The following is a 25,322-nucleotide window of genomic DNA, read 5'->3' as shown; positions in this document are numbered from 1 at the left end:
GTTCAGACATTATCTGTGAAAAGTTAATGTTTCAGGCTTTTCTTTTCACAAATGCTGCTTACTACTGACGGTTTTAACACTTAAGTTTTTGTTATTTCACATTTCCAGTGTTTGCAGTTTTGATTTTCATCCACTTTAAATCTCATGGATTTTTATTAAAATTACAACTCACCATTCTAAAGTCTTGCCCTTACACTTAAAAGACTAGCATTTGTAGAATGTTCAGAACTAATTTTATTGTTTCTTATCCAAATCAATGAGTTGACCCACTGATTAGAGATGCACCATGCCTGCACTTACTGTATGTGGGTGGAATGTGAAGGGCCCAATCTTGTTAGCTCTCTGTGCCCTGGATCCAAGTAGCTTAATACAGCAGTGATCTCCACTCCCAGAGTCGATAATAGACAGAAAGCAAAGAAGGGAATGAAGTTTCATCTAATGGCAAAGCTGTAATACATTTAATAGCATGAATATCTGTAACATTTCAAATATCAACATCAATTCCAACAGTGGTAACAAATAGTATAAAACTGAGTAATAATTTCCACAGTGTAATACTGAAAACCCTGGCAAGACTGAGCTCAGCCAGTAGACTATATATATGATCCAGAAGTACAACATCATCATCTGTTATTCGGTAAGTCTTAAGATTTCCATACACGTGAATGTCACTTATGAAATACAACTGGTTTTGAATGGAATACTGTTTACAGGATTCAAAGAATAACTAGTTATTTATCTCAGGAGGAAGAACAGATGGCATAGTGGAAAAGGGTTAATTTTAGACATTTTTTTAATTATTTCACACTTGTGATTAAGTATCTATTAGCTAAAGGACATAGGGTGAATCTACAATCAAATGGCACAATGATTTTAGAAATTGTAATTGATTTCTGAAGTCAAATAACAGCCATGAATTTATTTACCATGCAATATATACAATTCTTACATTATGGAATTTTTACATTGAATGTTACTTTTTCCCTCCTATTTTTTTGCCGTACCTCCTGCCACAATTTACAAGACAGTTTGAATGTGTATCAGTGGAATATTTGAATAGGACAAAACTCCTGTGCTGCCTCATTACTAATAATGAAAAGCTCAAGAACTTCAATGCAAAGTAACAAGTATTTTGGAGTTGCTAGACTTAGTGTAAATTACTGTATTTTAAAACAGTTGTACTGTTGTAATTATCCTTACGAAAGGATGTCAGGTGGGAGGAAATTACCTTTTCCATCAAGAGCATTACTGAGATTAAGACATGCCAAAACCTGGGATTCATATTCATTACTACATCTGACTAATGTATTTTATGGTCTTGTGGCAATTAGCTCTGAATAATAGAACTGACCAATAACTGAAGACAATGTTTCCAGCGACTTTCAAAGTATTAGTTCATTATCTTCTAAGAATTCCAATTTATGTTTTGTATCCTGCATAAATAACTCACATACAAACTCCAATTGGGGGTGAAGGCGAGGTTGGGAGTTTAATCATTCATTTTGACCCAACAACCACAAAGATTGTCCAACCGATGACATCATTTTAAATGACTACAGCAAAATCTTTTTTGCAGAAGTCCTGAATAACAATACCATTAATACAGAATCCTTAAGAATCAAAGATATGTCTCCAGAGATTTATGGGCAATAAATACAAATCTCAGGAAAAGATTACTTAAGTATTTTTATGTAAATACTTTGTATCACAATTCCTTAACTGTAACTAAAGTTGAAGAAAGAGGATCACAGTTTTTGACTGACCGAAAGGCACATAGTAACCTGAAAAACAAGATCTGTTGATTTAATTTTGATCCCAAGGCAGAATATCAAATAACTATCTCAATGTCAGACATGGCTCAATTACATTATAAGTTAAAATTATATCTAAAAGTGAGCTGGTTTTGCCTTAGCAAGTATTAGTGCTAATGTAGCGATGTAACCAAAAATATTTGCCTTGTTTGGCTTGGATTTCTGTCTACAAAAATCACACATGTAATGTAAAAGATATTATCATTGTATACAAGTTGGGCATAAGTCAGAACTTGTTCTACTTTGTGTTTACAGTTAAGATTTCTTAGGAGGGCGGAGATACAGTAATAGCTGAAGTTGGATTCCTGGATAAACTCACAACATACAGGTTGGGTGAAAAATGTTTGAGAAAGTTGAAAACTACAAGTAACCTGGTTGCAAAAAGCACTAATATTCCTGGGGCTGCTTTCTGTAGGATCTTTACAGCTAACCATTTGTATACAAAGCTTTTCCATTTTATTGGGACTTACTTTCAACAACAATTTTTTCCCGATTTATTGTTTAGAAAATATTACTTTTTAAAAAAAAATCATAATTTTAAAAAACAAAATGTTAGTACTCATTAAAAAGGTGTGAAAATGCAATTTAAAGACTGTGAGAATGAACAGGTTTTTTGTTTTCCTGAACAAAAGGTGTGTTTTTTTTATATATACTGCCCCAGTTTTCTTTCCTCTTTTCCTGAAGCAGCTAACTTTAACCAGAGTTCCTCTTTATAGCTGTCACTGGTCCCTTGCACAAAAGTACATTTTTCCTTCAAGAAAATGTACATTGCTTGGTCTTTCAACTATGAGCAGTCTTAACTGGAACCATTTAACTGCAACAGCATAAGCTCGTGATGTGTACTCAACTCTTAAAGAAAAAGTTCATTCAACTGTAATACTCTAAATGTAACAAACTGAGAAACCTTAACCATGAAGCATTAAACCTGGAACCTCCAGTACCACATCAGGTACCAGTGCAAGGCCAAAGATGATTTTGTTAAACCATACCCTTGCATGTATTATTTTTACTATCCAGATAACAGAAGATATTTTTCAATGCCTCTAAAGAAAATACTTTGTGCAAATGAAAGTCCATGCATTCCAACCAATTATATAGATGTTTCCTTTGGGGGAAGGGGGCACACAGGGGCACTTTCCAATTTGTAATGTATTTGCACTGAATAACATTTGTGCTTAAGCTCCTTCCATTGACCATAGCTCTGAGAGTCCAGTTCACTGGTGGGATCGATTCTGCCCATACTCAATAATAATTGGTTTGCCCATCAGATTGTAACCATTCACCAGGTTCAGGGCTTCCATTGCCAACTCTACACCTAAAATGCAATGACACAACAAAAAATTATTAAGTAACTCATTAGAATTTTTGACCATGATATATTCAACTGACAGCTGAAATAAAAACTTCATTAATGCAAAAGCCAGTTAAATGCCAGCAGACAACTGGACCAAATCTTTACATTTACATATATGAAATTTCCAGCCAGAGTCAATAAGTAAACAGTGCAAAAGATGCTATTCAGAACCCATGAGATGCAAGAGACAGGCACAGAATAAGCCGAACCTGCTCATTTGACCATTCCATGATGGCTCTCGTATACTCAGTCATGATGGGACTTTGCACAGAAAACTGGTAACTCTCCTACTGCATCTGCAACTTAGAAAATGCATCTAGTGCTGGAAACTTAATATAAAAAAGAACAAAATGTCTTAATAGCAACAGCATTTTAGCAGTTCTAATGAAAATGACATTTGTAAGTGGAAGTGACATTACCATTAGCAATACTTGCACACATAAACCACCTAGTATTTTTCCCCAGTAACAGATTCACTTTTTCCATTGGGTTTATGATTTACCAGTTACCTGCTTTATAGTCCTGATGAAAAATAAAACTATCAATGAGCTTTCATTCCCTCAAGTTAGTTACTGCTAACAGCTCATTTTAAAATAAATGTTGTTTTGTTACAATCCAATAAAATAAAATATATTTTACTCTGAAGTTTGAACAGAGCATTGTTGTGATAATTCCTCAAAAAGTGTTTCTTTAGTATAGAGATATACATACTTGGGAAGGTAATGAAAGCTTGTCCCTTCATTCGACCTGTCAGTAACCGGAAAAGGAGCTGAGGGCCATCCTTTTGTTGGAAGGAAACAAATAAGGAAAACAAATCTTCCAATGTGGCTTTTGGATTCAAATTTTTCAAGTACAGAACCTGAAGAGGAAAATAATTGAAATAGTGAAGTAAATGGTGAATTGCAAGTTTAAATTGCACTTCAGCACAGCATCATAGCTGATGGGTTACAACTATAAACAATTTTACTGAATTCACATTACTAGCTATGAAAACATATTTTGTCTTAATCAAACTGATCATTTATATCAAATCAAGTAACAGTCCAGAATGGTAGGAGCAACAAAAACATTTAAAGATCCTGCCAAAATTACATTTCTGGATAATTGAGCTCAACTTTTTTCCCCCTCACAACCTGAAATGTGTACCCTTTATCAACCCCAAATTACAAATTTTTATTTCTTACGCCACTCAGTCTTATGCAGTGTCTATGAGTTTAAGAACTTGCTCTGGTTTCCTAAACAGATGAAATTTAAGTCTGAGGCCATTTTATGTACTAAAGCCATAAAAGTTTTCCAGTCAAGTTGCAGCTTAAACATTATATTTAATCCTGGTGACCAAAACACAAGTAAACAAGCATGCCATGGAGATGAAACAAAGGCTTATATGAAAGGTCTGGAAAACAGGCATTTCTTCAGAAATATGAAGACTGAGAGGCAGTACAGACACAAGAAAATAAGATGGAAGAGATTAATCCTGGGATTTAGGGGAAGCTTGAGGGTAGTTTTAAATTTGAGTAAGTTTATACAAAGTTGGAACTGCTTTCCCTAAAGGATAAGCAATAAAATTTCAAATAACCCTTTTCATATTTACTTTGCACTCTTAAAAGAGCTGAAAGGGTTGTTGCAGAGTTGATGCTTGCCCTGGTTAGGTGTCTAGTATATGAGGATACAATCTCAAAATAAAGGATCATTCACAACTAAGAAATTTCTTCAGCGAGGATGGTAAGCAGTTGGAAATCCCCACCCAAGAGGCTCATGAAGGCTGTTGTTAACGATAGTCAAAGCAGAGATTATAGACTTTTTTTTGTTTGTGTTGTTTTCAGTTTAAATCAGATATTATATTGATGATCTTCTAAATAATTCACAATGACAAACCTGAATTTTTGAAGTTTAGCAGAAAAATATACTTTGTTTTCAGTGTAGTTTTTTGAAAAAATTGCATGCAATATTTCAACTATTCCCCCTCCTCAATCAAAATTCTAACTTTTTTCCCAAACCTACATGACAATAATGACTAAATTGAGAGGCTTGCAATACTATTTAAGTGAGAAGGATGACAAAAATATCACTAGGCATGTTTGCTAATGCTGGACAACAACTTTGAGAGGAGGTGCTATCTTGTCAAAGTCCTGCTGTTTTTTTTGTGTGAGCTTTGGAGAATACAGAGTTTCAGCAAGGAGAGTAAGCCAACACCAAAGTAAGGTGAGATTAGGTTCTTATATTTTTCCCTTCAAATCTTTTTAATCATGGCAGGCAAGTTCAATTCTGCATGTGGGAATTTAAGGAGAATGCCAGAGGGTCTGATGACTATTTGTGCAAGAAATACTTATGTTTAAGCTGCAGCTCCACACTGGAACTGCACACTGATTTACTTTGAAGCATCCATGGTACTGAGAATGTTGTGGACAATATGTTTAGTGAGTTGGTCACACGACAGTTTAGGGCCTAAGAAAAGATAGTGAAAGGGTGACCAACAGGCAGGACAGTGGCAGCAAGGAGTCCTTCCTGCCACTGTTCTATCTGTTGGTCAATCTTTCAGTAATCTCCCTCTAAAATATACTGCTTTGTGTACTATTGGAGGTGATGGCTCATTGGGAGAAGGCAGCAGTAGCCAAAATCATGGCACCATGAATGGCTTTGTTGTACAGGAGGGTAAGAAAAAGAGTGGCAGAGCTATAGTGGTAGGGGATACCCTGTTAAAGGGAATAGATGGGAGCTTCAAGCTCAATTGTCATTCAACCATACGTGAATACCTATGAACACAGCCAAATAAGACAGCGGTCCTCTGGAGCCAAGATGCAAAACACAGTACCAACAGTAAAAGCACAAGGTATACATAGCACATATAATTATGATAGCAGTGAACATAGTCACAAAAAACACACAGCCCAAGTCTGCAATCATAAACAGAACTCCTGGTTGGTGTGTCACCTCCTGAGTGCAAGGGTGAGGGATGTCTTGGAGTGGCTACAGGGCCATTCTAAAAGGAAGTTATCATGGTGCATATACAGTTGCAAGAAAAAATTTGTGAACCCCTTGCAAATTACCTGTTTTTTGCATTAATTACTCATAAAATGTGGTCTGATCATCATCTAATAGACAAACACAATCTGCCTTAACTAATAACACACAAACAATTGTACATTTCATCTCTTTATTGAATACATTGCTTAATCATTCACAGTCCAGTCTGGAAAAAGTATGTGAACCCTTGTATTTAATAACTAGTAGAACCTACTTTAACGGCAATACCTCCAACAAATGTTTCTTGTAGCAGCTGATCAGACTTGCACAATGGTGTGGAGGAATTTAGACCATTCCTGATGCCAGGTAAATTGCAAATGGTTAAAACCCTTTCTTGCAACTGTAGGTATCAACAATATAGTAAAAACGTGGGATGAGATCCTACAAGCCAAATTTAGGGAGCCAAGACTAAGTTTAAAAAGTAGGACTTCAAAGGTCAATCTCAGGATTACTACCTGTGCCACATGCTAATCAGAGTAGGATTAGCAAAATAGTCAGGATGAATGAGTAGTAGTGTAGCAGGGAGTGTTTCAGATTTGTAGGCCATTTGAATTGGTTCTGGCAGAAGTGGAATCTGTATAAATCAGACTCTCGACACCTGTGCAGGAACAGGATCAATAACCTGGGGGATTCTTTGCTCGTGCTTTTGAGGAGGGTTTAAACTAATATGGGAATGGGAATCCATGCAGAAGGCCAGAGGGAAACAATGCAGAGACCAAAGTGCAAGTTAGAAAAGAGGTAAGAGTGGAGTACAGAAATCTCAAAAAAAATTAAAAATTGCTAGATTCTAAAAGGACACTTCAACTGAATGTCCATAGTATTCAAAACATGGTCTTTGAGCTTGTGGCACAAATCAGTATGAAAGGGTATGATTTAGTGGTCATTAGAAACATGACTGCAGTATGGAGATGATTTGGAATTAAATCTCCAAGGGTATCAGGTAATACAGAAGGATAGGCAAGAAGTGCTCTTAATTACGGATGAGGTCAGGACACTAGGGAAAGATGATATAAGACCTAAGGAACATAATGTGGAATCTGTCTGGGTAGAGATTAGGAACTGTAAAAGAAAAAAAAACAAATAGGATTACAAGAGCACTGGCAATAAACCAAGAAATATCTGATACATATAATAATGCTAATGCAATTGTCATGGGGGACTTTAACTTGCACATACATTGGGTAAAAAAAGTTGGTGAGGTAGTCTTGATGGCTTTCTCAAACAGCATGTTACTAACCCTACAAGGGAAAATGCTATCTTAGATCTGGCCCTATGCAAAGAGACGGATAAAATTAATGATCTTGTAGTTAGAGATCCTCTTGGAAAGAATAATCACAGTATGTTTATTTTTTTCAATGGGAGGGCAATAACCAGTGTATTACACCTAAACAAGGGGACTACAACAGGATGAGGGAGTAGATGGCTAATGTAGACTGGGAATACAAGCATTTTCACAGTACTCAACTAAAATATATTCCAATTAAAAACAAAGCAGCAATAGTGGGGAGAATCAACCTTGGATAACTAAGGAAATAAAGATAGATAATAAACTAAAAGATCATCCAAAGTCACAAAGTACTGAGAAATTGAAAGAATGGGAAAAATTTGAAAAAGTAACAAAGAACCACCAAGCAAGCAATAAGGAAATGGATTATGTATAATGAAAGTAAACTAGCATAAAATTTAAAAAGACAGTAAAAGATATTACAATTTTATAAAGTAGAAAAGGATAGTTAAATTGAACATGAATACTGGGTATTGCAGATATGGCCAAGGCTTTGAATTACCATTTTGTCAGTTTTCATGGTGGAGGACACATCTAACATGACAAAGAGAAATGTTATAAATGTGATAGGAGATGAGTGTTACGGCAAGCTGAAACAACCAACACCTATTGAACAGCTGACAACAAATCCCAGGCTAACTTTCACTAATTAGTAGTTCATCTTGAATGTTCTTTGGGTAAACCATTTAACTAATTGTGCTTTGGGATTATAGTTGAGTTTTGAGATCTGTAGTTGCATGGATTTACTGAATAAAGGAGTACTTCAAGTTCCAGCTTTGGGTCTCATCAGTAACTATAGGAAAGTGCAGACCAAAAAAATTGGCGACGAGGTGCTGTATTATATCAACATGACAATTTGAGCAGACTTGCACACAATCCTGCAACAGCAACAAGCTCAATTTGAGGTGGTTCAGCTGAAGTTAATCAAAACCTCGACCTGCAAGTTATCATTGAATCCGACGATATCGGTGTCAAACACTGAACAGAACTCATGTGAGTCAGTTGTTCTGTCCATTACCAACTTCTAGTTTGATGCCACTTCAGGAGTTACATTTGAATCATGACTTAAACATTACAAAGATATACTCTGAGTGGGGTTTACCAGTAAAGATGACTCATGGAAGACACGCACTTTGCTCCAAAAACTGGGTGCTGCTGAACATGAGCATTATTTCAGCTTCATTCTGCCTAAGAACCCGTGTGACCTATCATTTGACAAAACTGTCTTCGACAGCTAACAAGCTTTTCGGAGAGCAGTCATATCTCTTCAGTGTTCACTATGCTGATGACTTTGTCACGTATGCTGGTGTGATCAATCACAAATGTGAAAAGTTCAAACTGAGTAACGTGACTGAGTCACAGTTCAAGTGCCTGTTTTTTATCTGTGGACTTTAGGCACCTGACGATGCAGAATTTGCAAACGTGCAAAACCCTGATATGATTTTACAAGCTGCCACTCAAGAGTATCAGTGCTTGATCAACCTGAAACACGATTCCAACCTGGTCAAATAGAGCCATATCAATGCAGTTTCCAATGGCCCAGACATCATCACTCAGCAGGTCTCCAAGTGGTCAAACACAGCTTGTTGCAACTGTAGTGTGTGGTATTACACAAGAAAATGCCGAAAGAAACAGATTTGCAGCAAATGTCAATGCTGTGGTCATAAAAAAGGTTTTTGCCATTGTCTTCTAAGCCAGTTAAACACAAGTTCAAAAGCTATCAAAATTTACAAGGAATTCAAAGGTCATGTTCAGTGGACTTCACTCTCAGGAGACAGTACTTCCAACGTATTTAACGATCAGTTATTCAAGCTACAATTTCCTTATTAACTTCTCATCCAACCAAATCACAGATGACATCCAAGTGCTATATATTTTGAATACTTGGTGTAAGAAGCTCTGTTTGCAAATGACATTAATTCCAACAAGAAAACAATCAATTAAATAACATTTCTGTTCCTTCTGTAACATGCTGTAAGGTTTCACTGATAAGGTAATGGTTTCTCTGTAGCACCAATATTTGGGTTATGACTAGAGATAACGGGGTTTGGAATGCTTCCATGCACTGAATAGTGAAGCTGGCTCTTGTTAGCTGTCAATGATACTACAGGGTACTGTAAAATATGGCAAAAGTTATCATAGAGGTGTTTGTGATAATTTACTGAAATTCTCTAGACTCTAAGCAGTAAGTGTCAGGCCACCGCTTTAGGCAAAAGGCAGGTAACTATAGGCCAGTTAGCTTAACATCTGTAGTCAGGAAAATACTTAAAGCTATTGTTAAGGAAAGAAATAGCAAGACATCTGGATAGAAATGGTTCCATCAGGTAGAGGATGGATTCAGGAAGGGAAAATCCTGTTTGATAAACTTAGAGTTCTTTGAAGATATAACAAACCCAGTGGACAGAGAACACACACATCTTCTCAGTGAATTCTCTTAGTAAAGCACTTCAATAGTGCCCCTCTTGGAGGGAATTCACATCAAAGACTTTTGAACATGGACATTTTCCCTTGAGTAAAATCAACAAGAATGCTGTTCCAACTTATTACAAATATCATACCCTGCTTGGTTGCCCAGGATTATAGTTTGAAAATCTGGGAATCATTCTGATTTCCTCCTCAGAAAGTTTGTTCCTCCGGATCTCTTCTACAGAAACAGTTTCCACTTGCTGGATAATTTTTTGAGGACACTGGGTGCCAGTGCTGGGTAGGGTTCTGATAGGCACGCTGACAGAAAGTCTCTTGGTGTTCTGATTTTCATACTGGTCGGTGACATTGAGCTCACTTTGTGGTGGTAGAAGCAGACTAGTCATTTCTCCAAAACCAACTCCTTCACTAGTTGCTGTAGAAGGTATTTCTGTGGAAGATCCTGGTCTGTTTTTTGGATTTTCTTCCATTCCAGCAGAATCATTTTTGAATTTTAATAACATCATTTCCAATTGGTTGATTGGGTCACTCTGGTCTTTTATAAATTGCTCATCTGAAGTGGAATAAATACAAGCATATTAGGCACAGCATGACAAGGGGAAAAGCATAATAAAATAAGCATGTCAAAGTGCACACATGGATCAGTGCCTTAACCCTGCTACCCTATCTTTTTCTCCTTGACCCAAGTATATCCTATGACTGAGGTAATGGACGCATAATTTGTCCATTCCAATGTTTGAGAACCCCAATTTATAATATAAAATTACAGCACTAGCTGAATGCTAAATTAAACTAGAAACTACTTGGTGCCACATTTGGCTCAGACTTTCAACTGAAACCGAATTTCTACTTAAACCAAGAAAGAATTGAATTTTCGAAATTTTGCTCCACGACACATAGGTTAAATCGCCTAATAGGTTTATAATTGCCAGACTGTATCCAAGTGAAATTAACAGTTGGAATATACAATATCAATAAAAAGATTGAAAAAGAAAGAAAGGAATATACAATATCAATAAGGATATTATAAAATTATAACTTGTAACTGCACATTAATGTGTTAAATTTATTAAAAATAAGATCATATATTGGCCAATACTCATAATTCATTTCTCCCACTTTCAACATGAATGAACAAATTTGAGAAGAATTAAATGAATTTAAAATCTAATTTGAAAACAAAAGCTGCTCAGAGGTTATAAATGTTTGGAGCAATCTACCATAAAGAAGAACTCTGAAGGACTCTTTGTAACATTGGATACACGTTTCGGCAAGCCATGAACAAAAGTATTTTTTTCCTATAGATGTTTGGCTCTATACCCACATATTGAACCAATGAAACTTTTGTATCAATATTGATCACACATAGATGGATAGGGAAACTAGAGTGAGCAGCATTCCATTACTGGCAAAACAATTTGGTGGCGAGAGAAAAAAAAATGATTATGGCTGAGGAAACTGATACTAAATAGCATCATCTGCCCCATATTTCCAACCAGTCAACTTGGCAGTGTCTTGAATACCACGTTGCAAACTATTTTTGTTAATTTAATTAGGTCCTCTACGCCACGCATCATTCCCTAATCAGGAGAACGGGCAGGACAGACAGCCTGTTCCAAAGTCTCTACCCAAGCCATTCTAGAATCAGCAACTGTGAGTCTTACTTGTTACTGACTCAATCCAATTTGCTTTCCCTTTCACAGAAGTACCACCTCACTTCTGCTCACATCTACTAGATGGCCGAACTGAGATAGCCAGCTTGTTGTACATGGACATTAAACACAAGTAAACAAAAGCTTTGGGGCTGTATGGTTCTCCTGCAGGATATATATTTAAGTCCCAACTCCCCCAAGTTAGACTTCAAATCTCAATGCTGCTGCTTGGAACTTGAAACTGGAAAAGGAAAAATCAAAAGTCATGTCATCATGCGCTCGTCCAGCGCACATCCATTGATCAGTTATGTAGTGACTTTGGCAGAGCTCTGGGGGTAGTTCTCCAATCCATGCTTGCAGTTGGGGAAGGTGCGTGACGTTGAGGAGATTTCAGGAACTAAAATTGGGAGAGAAAGAGACTTACAAAAAAAAACATAATTAACCGTCAGCACCCAGACGATGACTGGCATATTGTCATACAGTACCATTTTCTGTGTCCACTACTCTGGGAATTTGCCATTTATTTGTCACAAATATTCTGGAAGGGTACAGAACAATAAGTATTATAACATAGAAACATACAAGTTCACAGAACAAGTCTGTAAGTATTTAAATAGAACAAAAAAGTTTTGACCACAAAACTGGCTACAGTCAAAGAATATTAAATAACACACAGCTTTCTGACCTCTGAACTGAAGCAGGGGACTTGAGTTCTTTCTGCAATTAAAGATGAATACACCAGGTCTTTAAGGCTCAACTGCTCCTTTGCCCTGCTCTACAGAATAGTAAACCCCACATTAGCACACAAGCCAATTACTTCCTTTTCTTTTCAAGAAAAAAATAATCAAAAGCATTTTACACCAGCCTATTCTTACTTATCTTCTTGTACAACAGAAAGTTGGGAACAGGTTGGTTCATTTCTCTTGCATAGAGAATGATTGTGTATAAAGAGGGAGATGTAAACCTACTTAATGACCAAAATATATACCTTGGTAATATAATGCTTTCAAAAAAGTGTGTCGGTCACTTCCTTGAAACATGGCTTTTTCAATCTCCATCTCTCTCCTATTCAATTGTTTACTTCCTGCGAATCTCTGGGGCAATGACAAAAGTCGTTGGCGCTCCTCAATCTTTTCTTCAATGGCACGGAGTCTCTGCTGCACTGCTGCTGGATCTGCTCCAAATCCTGAGAACTTAAAGCAAACAAAATGGCTTTAAGAGACTGGGTTTCTATCACTAATCCATCAATCACTGACTGCCAGATTTCACTTTGCTGCAGATGAGGGTTTTACATTGGTCAAAGTAAAATTAGTGGGAGAAAAACACACTTGGGCACATTCCAAGAACATTTATGAAAAATGAAAGACTGAGAATAGCAAAGCGCTACATGCACACATAATCCAAACAAACATATCATGAAGAAAAATGGGAGGATCATTGTTAAGTAATTTCAAAACAGAGTGGTCACAACATTTATGTCACTTGTAGGTTGCATTGATGCTTTATTTTTTGGTTAAAACTGTACTTGAGAATAAAAGTACACAACCACAGATACTTCCGCAATTTGCAAGCACATGATCCACATAAAGTTTCAATATAAAACTGTACTTAAGCATCAGGTGAACATACCGTCACAAAATATTATTACATCAATAAAAAAACATTAAATCCTTTAACTTTGCTTGGTCAATGAACTTGCTTGTGGGCAAACATCGCAAATTATGATTTCACCCTGTCCACGTTTTGTAAAACCCTTCAAGCATACCTCACCTTAACTAGAGACTCTCTTTCTTGCCAGAGTTGGATTTCCCTGTCAGTAAGTCCAAGATCCCTCAGTGCAGCAATCTCCCCATCTCCATCCTGCAAAGTCTGGAACTGCGACAGACTCAACACACCTGCTGCTTGCTCTCCAAAAGGCTTGTATACAGCACTTGGAGTAAAGCATTTCTTCTTTGCCATGCATCTATGACAAAGAAAACTGAATTAAGTATAAACAGCAGCAATCAGCAACAAGGTAGGAGTTAGAAATAAAAGATAAAGGATTTCAAAAAAATAATCCTTTCTCATCTGAAGTTCACTAATTTGTCTGGAGGAAATGCTGTGGCTCACCAAATTATGTGAATTTGGTGCATGTTTACCTGACTCCAAAATTTTCCTTTTGTTTCACCCAAAACAATCTATTACAATAAAACTGAAAATGGCAGATGCTCTGATCATCAAATGTAGTCAACTGCTTTATTACAAATGGCTATGTAAAAACTCATACACCAAAATGTCTTGCCTCATTTGCCTTGAGAGTCATAAATGTTATTTCTTAGTATAAATCATACCCTACATAAAACAAAATATTACTGTATATTAAATTCAGTAAATTATTTTTATCACATCTACCAAGGTAGAGTGAAAAACTTGTCTTGTGGACTGTCCAGGAAGATCAACTCATTACAACGTTGTGTTGGGGAAGTACAAGATAAAACAATAAGAGTACAGAATAGTGTTACATTGCAAAGAAAGTACAGTGCAGGTAAACACTGGAAAGCCAAGCAACAAACACAAAATGCTGGAGGAACACAGCAGGCCAGGCAGCATCTATGAAAAAGAGTACTATCAACATTTCGGGCCAAGTGCCGAAGGATCTCAGCTCAAAATGTCGACAGTACTCTTTCCCATAGATGGTGCCTGGCCTGCTGAGTTCCTCCAGTATTTTGCGTGTGTTGCTTGGATTAACAGCATCTGCAGATTTTCTCTTTGTGATTGGATTAGTACACTGCAAAATCTGTTCCAGGGATGCCTACCCGGAAGGAGTTTAAATCTTCCCTTCAGTCCTGCAAAAGGGTCTCGGCCCAAAACTTCAACTGTACTCTTTTCTGTTGATGCTGCCTTGTCTGCTGAGTTCCTCCAGCATTTTGTGTGTGGTGGAGGTATACAGTAAGGTACAATGTCACAATGAAGTAGACCATGAGGTCAAGAGTCCATCTCATCATATTCAACAGTGTCCCTTTGCCAATATTCCATCAGTATCTTCTTACGTGGTAAAAACTGATGTATCTCAGCCTTATGCCTGCCTGTATGTGTTGATTTCCATTTTGACTTCTGATTGAGCCATATCTTTTCTTATGCACCCATAAAATAGAATATTTTTGGATTCCCTTTCATATTTGCTGTCAGTATTTTCTTGTGCTTTCTTTGCCTCCTATTTTCTTCTAACTTCCTCTCAGAATTTTCTGTTTTCATCCTGCCTCTTATTTGTACTAATCAATGTACCTGTCTATTATCTTTTTGGACTCCTTTGGAGCTCTGGCTTTACTTTCCTACTTTTCTCCCTCAAGGGAATATAATTAGACTGAAAGTGAAGCAGCTCCATTTCAAATGCTTCATGTTCAATTACAGCTTATATATGCCAAGCTTGAACTTCCTTCAATTCATGGGCTGCGGACATCAATGATTAAACCAGCATTCAGTGCCCAGACTTTGTCTTGTGAATTAAGCATCTTGCTAGGCCATTTCAAAAGGTAACTGGAAGTTAACCAAATTGGTCAGCGTCTTTTAAGGATAGCAGATGTTAGTGAATTGAGCTTTTTTTAAAAAAAAGTAGAACAGTGAAGTTAGTTCATGGTCAACATTACTGACTTTGACTCTTTTTATTCCAGATTTATTTAAATATTTGGATTTTAATGTTTTTGCCTTCAGAGTGGCATTTGAAAGGATATCACTATATCACCTCACCCTGTCATTCATCTGTTTCTCAGTTCTTCTCCTCCTGTACCCCACCCCAAAAGATCACAGCATTCTGAATGGCATTAATTTGATCATGAGAACATTCATCCGTTAAATACATAAGTAAATTCCATAAGTTGTTAACTCAATAAATCTTCCCTACTGTCTTTGCCCCTCAGTACTGTTTATTAACTACAGCTCCACTTTCAATACCATAATTCTAACCAAGGTCATCTCCAAATTCCCAGACCTGGGACTAAATACCCCACTTTGCAACTGGATCCTTGACCCCTTGACCAACAAATTATAATCAGTAAGGATAGGCAGCAACACCTCCACCACAATTACTCTCAACATTGGCGCCCCACAAGGCTTGGTCTTCAGCCCCCTCTACTCCCTGTACTCTCACAACTGCGTGGCCAGATTCTGCTCTAACTCCATCTATAAGTTTGCACATGATGCCATTATAGTGGGCCATACCTCAAATAATGACAAGTCAAAATACCAGAAGGAGATAGAGAACCTGGCGATTTGGTGTCATGATGACAGACTTTCCCTCTATGTCAGCAAAGCAGACAAGCTGGTCATTGATTTCAGGAAGGGGGGCAGTGCACTTGCTTCCATTTTCATCAATGGTGCCGAGGTTGAGATTCAAGATCTTAGTAATGATCATCAACAGCCAGTCCAGGTCCAACCACAGTCAAGAAAGGTCACTGGAACCTCTTCCTCCTGAGGAGACTGAAGAAATTTGACAAATCTCTTTTGACTATCACCAATTTTTATAGATATACCATAGAAAACATCCTCTCAACATGCATCACAGCTTGCTACGGCAACTGCTCTGCCATGTCCGCAAGAAACTGCAGAGAGTGGTGGACACAACTCAGCACATTACAGGAATCAGCTTCTCCACTACGGACTCTATCTATACTTCCCTCTACTACACTAAAACAGCCAGCATAATTAAAGTTTCCACTCCGGATATTCTCTCTTCTTTACCCCTCACATTGGAGGGGAGATAAAAAGCCTGAAAGTATATATCCCCCCAAGTACGTATCAATTTACTAATTTAGGAAGCCAAGCTTGAAATGTTTTTGGACATGAGTAATTATACAGTGGAGTTTTGTTTGTTACAGTATTGGAATGGTTCTTGTGTATGGAGAAGATTTAGATGTGAGCGTGCAGGACAGAATCATCAAGTGTGCAAAACACACAAAATTTGAAGGCATAATGATCAGACCAGGAGAGGGAAAATGTTCAAGAAAATATACCCAGGCAGTGGTTTAGACGGATGATGAATGATAAAATACAGAAAAATGCGAAGTGGTATATTTTGATAGGAAGAATAGGATGAGTCAATAAAACTAGAAGGTGCAATTCCAGGAGGACAAGAGCAGAGAGGTCTGGCATCAAATGTTCATAATTCATTGAACCTGGTTTACAGGTAGAGAAAGCAACTAAAAAAACTATACAAGGTCCTAAATTTTATAAATGGTCTAGAATACAAAAGCAATAAACTAATTATGTACCTTTATAAAACAAATGGAATACTGTATTCAGTTCTGGGTGCTATGTCTTGTATGCCATCAAGTGATTGTCGACTCATGGTGACCCTATAGATAGAGTAGTTGTCCATAAGGTTTTTGAGGCAAGCTACGGAAGTAGATTGCCAGGCCTTTCTTCCATTCAGGTTGGAACCTGGCCAAATTCAAACTCAGAACTATCCGCCTTGAAGTCCAGTGCTAATGCCACTACACCAGCGGCTGGCCCTTCCTATGTCTTAAGAAGGATATTAAAGATTCAAAGTACATTTATTTCTAAGTATGTAGTATACAACTCTGAGACTGGCCTTCCCACATATAGCCACAAAACAAAAAAACACCATGGAACCTGTTTAAAGAAAACATCAAACGTCCAACGCACAAAGAAAAAGAACAAATTGTGCGAATGGCAAAAAAATGAGCGAACAACACAGAATATTACACATCAACCACAGAGTCTATGGAACAGTCTATGAATATTCAGTTTAGTTCATTTTAGCGATGTGTCTTTTGTTATGAATGTGCCACAGCTCTGAGGGGCCGAAGGGTGCGGGGTAGCCCCCTCCTTTGTGAGAATCACAAGATCACTATTAAGTCAGTTCAGGAGACCCAGGAAATGAGAGAAAGACATGCAGAATCCACAAAGAGTTGGAATGTGTCCTGGCCTCCGAAAGGCGGACCCATTGATACTGGCTATTGTCTCTTGGAGACGGACTTGTATATTGCATCCTGTACGATGCATCGAAGCCCCAGGCAATGAACCAAGGAGGAGGTTGGTGGAGGGATTGCATCATCCCAACCTGATTGACACCTGAGACCCTGTGAGTCAGGATAAAAAGAGGGTCTGTGGGAACAGCCCCTCAGACGCACCAGAAGAAACGCTAACGATCCCGTAATAGCAAAAACCAGTGGAAGGCCACGTGCATCCTTTTCCGTTTGCCCCGGAATCGGTGGGCCCTGTACCACGGCAGAACGGTATTTAGCTAACAACGGGGAAATCAACTCCCAACGACTCTCGAAGGATTGACATCATAAAAGGAATGGGCAAGTTTTAACCCGTCTTTCTCTCCAACCCAAAAGCTGCAGCTTGAATGAACTGAGTGACTTTTATAGACAACGATAGAGCTATTTCTTATTGATTACTATTCAACCCGCGCTTTTAGATTTAGTATTGATGACGTATATTATCTGTAAGTTTGCCTTGATATTATTTTGTGTATTTTTATCAATACTGTTAAAAATAGTACCATCAGACTTCAACGGACCTCTCTATCTTTGCTGGTAAGTGACCCAGTTACAGGGTGCGTAACACTTTCGATAACTGCAGGCCCAAGCCAATCCACTCCAATCAAAATTGTGCAAAATCACAATAAAAAAAAAGGAATAACCAGAAACACATATGAACTGCAGAGTCACTAAAAATGATTCCAATCCACAATCTGCACCAATTAAATTTTGCCTAAGACCCCTGCACCTTCCTCCAGCGAGCAAGAGGGAGAGAAAGACCAGTCAAATACAGGCAGATGGCGTTGAACACCTGCTCGACTTCTGATGTCATCCTTGTGGATTTCAATCTTGCTCAATGCATTAATTGGCAAGTTGGTCAAGAATTGGAGCTGATCATGGATTGGTGCTCCGCCATTAGGCCACACACTCCGATATCAATCATGCCGAATTCCCTCGCAGACAGCAGAAGTGCCAGATCGCTCAGTCGGCCCAAAAACAGATTATCAAAATATAAATTACAGGCTCTAATTGCATACTGATTAGCAGTAGAAGTATATTTAAAAGAAGGAGTAGTAGTAGTAGTTTCGTGAACTGTCTGCAGAACACTGCCATTCATCACAATAGTCGCTGGTGCCATCTTGCCCAATGCTTAAGGCTTTAGAACAAGTACAGAAGCAATTTACCACAGGAATTTTGGTTATATGGCGAGACAGCAGATATTGTTGTTTTTGTTTTCTATGGAGCAAAGTACATTGCTAGGAGATCTGATTGAGGAATTTCAAAATCAAAAAGCATTAAACTGTCCACAGAGAATTGCCGATTGTGTAAGGATTAAAAATCTTATTAAGGTATTTGGAAAAAAAAATCAAAATTAATTTGAACAAAAACATTTTTACACAAGAAGTGATTAAAAGTTGAATCACACAGCTAGGGGTAATGCTGAAGGACATTCTATTGTACCTTAAAGGAAGCTGAATAACTATCTTAAAGGAAATATTTGTCAGGGCAATGGGGAGTGTGACAAGCAGATCATCATGCAGACCCAAAAGGTCAAATCACATCCTTCTATGCTGTAACCTTTCTTTGAGTAGTGAGAGGAACTAAACCTGCTTTTAAATTAAGGATAAAATTATACTGCTCTTCCTCTAACATTTGTCTAAATATTGTTAGTTCATTATAAAGTATAATTTATCTTGATAAATTACACTTTATAAGAACTAACACTATTTAGACAAATGTTTATCTTGAAAAATATGATATTTTTCAATTATGTGAAGGCAACAATTCTTAAATTTTTTTCATCAACTTATTTCACATCAATTAAGCATTAAATTCTTAACAGTTTAAATGTTAAGAATATTCTGGACTCTCACTTGGAGAAAATTAACACATTAAAATTCTTCCACTTACTGAGCTGTTAATTTTTTATTCCAAGACCAGTGAAACAGGGCATGCCATTCTTCTGCGTTTGCCATTTCAGCTGCAAGGCTGCTCTGTTGGTCTGTAAGCTGCAGGGTGCCTCAGCAGTTAGTGCTGCTGACTCATGTAAAAACACTGAGTTTGACCCTGATGTCAGGTGCAGTCAATGCAGAGTCTGTACTTTCTTTCAATGGCCACATGAACTCCTCTTGCTGCTCCAATTTCCTCTCAAACACCAGCAGAAATTGCATGACGAATGGGTGAGGAGCACAGGGACTAGGCTAGCAATAATTCAACAAGGACTGAAGAAACTGGGGCCCCAATGAGTGGATGAGGAGCACAGCAAACATCACATGAATCAGATGTCAAATCATCAAGATACCTGAATAGACAGCAAATTATTGAAGTTTTACCATACAAAATAAATGGAGTTAAGCTCCTTAAAAAAAAGCATATTTGATTTGATTGGCAGTATCAGCACATTGAAATAGGCTACTTTCACTAATGGATAATTTTGGCTTAGTTGATTGTCCAAGTTCTCATACCATTGAAGATCGAGCCATGCTCCAGATTCCTAAAGCATTTAGTATGAATTAGGACCACAGAGACGATCAATGGGAATCTCTGCACATTAACGTACTAAAAATGTTGAAATTATGTGATTGCCTAATGCATACTGCTGCCACAAGTCTGTAGTGGATGCAGTCTCACTAGCTCTCCACTCTGATTTGGAGCACCTAGACAACCACAAGACATAGGTCATTTATCGATTAGGAACAGCTTCTTCTCCTCTGTCATCACATTTCTGAACAATACATAAATGCATGAACACTACCTAGTTATTCCTTTGCTTTTTGCACTATTTATTTTTGAAACTGAGAGATTTTTATGTTTTTGCACTGTACTGCTGCCACAAAATGATACATTTCATGTCATATGTCAGTGATATTAAATCTGATTCAGAAATGTAAATTACAGCTATACAGAGTACACTAGGTCTTTATCTGTATTAAAGTTGTAGAAATAAATCACATCAAATACTGGAGAAAAATATTTGTAATTAAGGTAAGACAAAGAGGTTGCAGAGATGAAAAAAGGAAATTGACATAGAAACAAAACAGGAATTATCCATCAACCTCCAATAAGTAACTTACAATAGAATCATTAGTCTATATTTTCCTCTGATGTTGAAAGACTCCAAACACGCCAATACTTGTTTTAGCTGTTTTTGAAAATGAAATGTTTTAAAATGTTTAAACTATATAAATGCTTAAAACTATATATGTCACTTCATTATTCACGCAGAAATTGAAGCTGTTTTGTTAATGTTAATATACTTACTCTTCAAGTGATACTGTTGTGTCTAGCTGGTGCTTCAGTAGGTTTTGTAATTGCCTTTCTCCTTCTGTTTCCAGATCCTCTGGCTCAACATCTTCATCATAACACATACGACTGCTAACCCTAAATGGCATTAAACAAAATGGCCATGTTACTCCTAGTAAACAAAGCCCAAATGAATAATTTTTCATTTAAGTTCTAAAGTGGATTATAATTAAAACCCATGTATAAACTTCAGCTGATTAAAATTCAATAGAAGATATAACTGATTTTCTTCATTATATTACTTCTGAGATGCAAGGAAATCAGTTATGGCCACAGCATCCTAGGGACTGTCAGAAACTGTTTGAAGGTAGGAAGCAGAAGGTGATAGTCAAAGGCTGATTCTCATACTGGAAGCCTTTGGCTAGTTTGGTGCCCAACGGGAGAATTGGGACCTCTGTCATTCATTATTTATGTAAATCATTTTGGATATGAATGTGAATATACATGGCAGATTAACAAATTTGTTGATTATACTAAATTAGGAAGGTCTTATTGGCTGTGAAGCAGGTTGCAATAGATTGCAAAGAGACCTTGATCAGTTAGCGAGGCATAGGAATAGGCAAATGAACTTAAAATGTAAAGTAATGCATACAGGACAATCAAACCAGGAGAGGACTTCATGTATTAGTATTATAAACAGTAACTTTAGCATTGTGCAGAGTTTTAGTCACCCTGTTATAGGGCAAACATTGTTGAGTTGCAGAGGGTGCAGAAGAGATTAACAAAGTTGTCCTGTACTAAAGGGCCTGAGTTATAGGGAGAGGTCAGCCCTGCTAGATCTTTATTCTCTGAAGCACAGACGAATGAGGAGTGATCTCATAGAAGTTTATAAAATGAAGGGTATGGATATGGTGGATGATCAGTTTTCCCCCCAGGTTTGGGGAGTCCAAAATTAGAGAGCACAGGTACAAGAGCAGAGGCATTTAAAAGAGACCTGAAAGGTAACTTCTTTACATAGAGGGTGGTGAGTATCAGGAATGAACTGCCTGAGGAAGTGGTCATGGCAGATACAACTGAAGGCATTTGGATAGTTGCATGGAGGGGTGCAGCTTTGAGGGTCATGGGCCAAGCGCGGGCAACTGGAACTAGCCTGGAGGATGCTCTGATTGGCATGCATCAGTTGGGCCAAAAGGTCTGTTTTTGTGCTACATACCTCTATGATTCTACATTTTGTTTAAAATCTGAGCTAGTAAAGTGCAATCTACTTCTACTGGGGACTGACATTTATCTATTATTTTCCTTGATTAGCAATGCTAATGCTTATGATTATCCTGCAATCAGAATAAATTTCATGGAACTTTGAATATAGACCAAAATATTGATGGTCTGATAGCACGTAGCATAAATATCACCACTGTGTCTGTTTCCAGAGATGGTGAGTGGAAGTAATATTGAGTGGAAAAAGTGTTCTTAAAGGGCTAGATTTGCTTGGGCCCAATTAAATAGAAATTAACATTATTTTCAGAGTTCATTGTTTTTCTTATATTTAGTGAACACTTTGTTACACTGGTGGCCTAAAATTTTCTGGTAACACACACAAAATACTGGAGGAACTCAATGGGCCAGGCAGTATCTATGACAAAAAGTAGTGTCACATCTGGGTAGCCTCCAATCTAATGGCATGAACATCGATTTCTCAAACTTATGGTAATGATCCCCCTCCTCCCTACATCCCTTCATCATTTCCAATCCTCTTTTCCCTCTTTCACCTTATCTCCTTGTCTGCCGATCACTTCTCTCTGGTGCTCTTGCTCCCTTTTCTTTCTTCCATGGGCTTCTATCATCACCTATCAAACTCCCCCTTCTCCAGCCCTGTATCGCTTTCACCAACCAACTTCCCAGCTCTTTACTTCACCCCTTCCCCTCTCCTGGTTTCACCTATCACCTTGTGTTTCTCTCTCCCCTCCCGCACCTTTTTAAATCTACTCCTTTTTTTCTCTCCAGTCCTGCCTATGGGTCTCGGCCTGAAATGTCAACTTTGCTTTTCTCACATAGATGCCAAGTTCCTCCAGTATTTTGTGTGTGTTGCTTGGATTTTCAGCATCGGCAGATTCTCTCTTGTTTGTGTTTTAAATTTTTCTAGTAAATGCTAACATTTGCATGTGGCAAACAGCTGGCATATACCCCTGTAAATATTGGGAAGCTTGACATGTCTGTATCCAAATGCATTTGTCCTAAATGCTCCCCAATGCCATTAGGTTTTACAATTCAACCGCCAGGACTTAAGAACTTTTTAAAAGCTATTATTAATGCTTTTTGAGATAGTGATTTAGATGCATATCATATTTTTTTTAATGAGTTAAGTATTGTATGTAATTAGTTTTGCTACAACAAGTGTATGGGACATTGGAAAAAAAAGTTGAATTTCCCCATGGGGATGAATAAAGTATCTATCTAATCTCATCTAATCTAATCTAAACTTGCTGATGCATTCTAACTAGTAAATCAGTTCATATATTTCCATCATATATATGGAATCCAATCATATGGCATGATGCTAGATTCCTGTCACTTATGTTAGAGAATCTGCTCATGAAATCTACCTCAACTGCAGATCCAGAAACCCAATAACATCCATAGATATCTCCCACCACCATCCTCACCACATTCTACAAAGGATGTATCAAGAGTATCCTGAGCAGCTGCATTACTGCCTGGTTTGGAAATTGCACCGTCTCGGATCATAAGACCCCACAGCGGATAGTGTGGTCAGCTGAAGGGATTATCGGGGTCTCTCTTCCCGCCATTACAGACATTTACACCACACGCTGCATCCGCAAAGCTAACAGCATTGTGGAGGACCCCACGCACCCCTCATACAAACTCTTCTCTCTCCTGCCATCTGGCAAAAGGTACCAAAGTATTCAGGCTCTCACGACCAGACTGTGTAACAGTTTCTAACCCCAAGCCATTAGACTCCTCAATTCCCAGTCTAGTCTGACACCAACCCACACACACACTCAACTGAACACCACTCCATTCCCTTTGCAAGTTTTGCTCATTTCTTTCTCAATTCCTGCTAAAACATTGTTTACATCTACATCATTTTTTATATTGTAATTTGCCCTTTACTGTGCCTGTTGTCTTGTTTATTAATTATTGTACTGTCTTGCACTGCTTTGTGCACTTTATGTAGTCCCATGTAGGTCTGAAGTCTAATGCAGTTTTGTGTTGTTTCATGTAGCACCATGGTCCTGGAGGAACATTGTTTCGTTTTTACTGTGTACTGTACCAGCAGTTATGGTTGAGATGACAACAAAAAGCGACTTAGACTTGAGTTTGCTATAATGCTTTTAACCAAAGTCTTTTTAAGTGGCTTTAGAAAACGGCATCCAACTCCTTGTTTTATTTTAATAGTTCTGAATAACAGAGGTGTACATTCTAAATTGCTGTCCAACTATCCTTCGTCTATTTCTCTCAAGCGGAGAATGTGCAGAGTACCGAGTATTTAACAGGTACGTTCAACCTTGTACTCGCCAAACATCCTTAACATAGATTCTCGGGGGTGGGAGCAATGGTGCATCAGGGCAGGTGTTTTTGCTCAGGTCTCTGGACAGGGACGTACCGACACAACCTTCAATTTCATTTGCTAACAAACGAGTCAGCAAACAAAAGCAAGGGAGATTAAGCAACGTCCACAGCATATTTTGTGTTAAAATCGTATATAGTCCTACAGTAAATTGTCGGTCGCATTTCAGTTTCTGGGATAACGCGAATTGTCATTATTAACGGGAACATATTATTACAGAAACCAGTGTTTTATTGCCCCTCTTTGGCTACCCACGTATCTTTCTCGGGCGGCCATCTCGCTCCTCTACCTCCTATCCTGTCTTTGACTGAATACAACAAGCCTTCTCGAGCTGAAGCAGAATTAATAATTTGCTTTGATCGTTCTAACACCCTGCCCTATTACAGATTCCTCTGTGACTTATATATCTGAATCAATACGCTTCATGTTCTGTCGCTTTCACTTACCTGCGCATCTTCTCTATAAGAACGAACTAGAAGCAGGTTCTGCGCATGGGTCAAACACCCTCGAGCATCCTGGGAACTGTAGTCTTTCTATTATAACGCCGCCGTACGTGTACATGTCGGCCGCAAAGCACGTTGCAAAATGTAGTACAGGTATTTTGTGAAAAATGAATATCTATTATTATATAGTTGTGTCCATTTCGAACAGTCGCATTAAAAAACTGAAATATGTGTATTAAGTGAAATTGGAAGCGGATTGCATTTTTGGTCACAGGGCCTAGTCAGGCAGAGGTAATCAGGCCGGCGAGCAGAGACCCGCTGCGGTGCGAAGGCTGAAGGTGATCAGCGATAGCGGCGGCACGAAAGGCAGGAGTAGCAGACTCTGGTTCGTTGTGGGAAGTGTGGCCGCCGTCAGTGGTGAGGGGCGGAGAGAACCTGGGCAGGGGCTGAGACGTTGACCTTGTGATTTGAAGGGACGCCGGCAGTAGGGCTGCCTCAATGCCACACAAATTG

The 25,322-nt window shown here is 38.1% G+C and overlaps 2 protein-coding genes across 5 annotated transcripts in view; one reads left to right on the top strand and one right to left on the bottom strand.

Annotated features, from left to right (window-relative positions):
* Positions 1 to 429: 429 nt before the first annotated feature.
* On the bottom strand, positions 430 to 25,037 carry rbm41 (RNA binding motif protein 41). Its single transcript, XM_073058186.1, has 7 exons — positions 24,813 to 25,037; positions 20,796 to 20,915; positions 13,321 to 13,513; positions 12,539 to 12,743; positions 10,033 to 10,451; positions 3,877 to 4,024; positions 430 to 3,126 (listed from the first exon to the last, which is right to left on the bottom strand). The coding sequence occupies exons 1-7, from the start codon at positions 24,818 to 24,820 to the stop codon at positions 3,026 to 3,028; spliced, it is 1,194 nt and encodes a 397-aa protein (XP_072914287.1). The 5' UTR covers positions 24,821 to 25,037; the 3' UTR covers positions 430 to 3,025.
* Positions 24,882 to 25,322, top strand: part of cox11 (cytochrome c oxidase assembly homolog 11 (yeast)) — a 23,122-nt gene continuing 22,681 nt past the window's right edge. Inside the window, exon 1 of one of the 4 annotated variants that reach the window (XM_073058187.1) lies at positions 24,882 to 24,962. The gene's annotated coding sequence lies outside the window, so the exon portion shown is untranslated. Of the gene's footprint in view, positions 24,963 to 25,089; positions 25,227 to 25,322 lie in introns of those variants that run through there. The other 3 variants (XM_073058189.1, XM_073058188.1, XM_073058190.1) reach the window with 3 other exon arrangements.

Source organism: Hemitrygon akajei, chromosome 10 (genome assembly GCF_048418815.1).
Source record: "Hemitrygon akajei chromosome 10, sHemAka1.3, whole genome shotgun sequence".
NCBI lineage: Eukaryota > Metazoa > Chordata > Chondrichthyes > Myliobatiformes > Dasyatidae > Hemitrygon > Hemitrygon akajei.
This window is presented reverse-complemented; position numbering and strand designations above follow the sequence as displayed.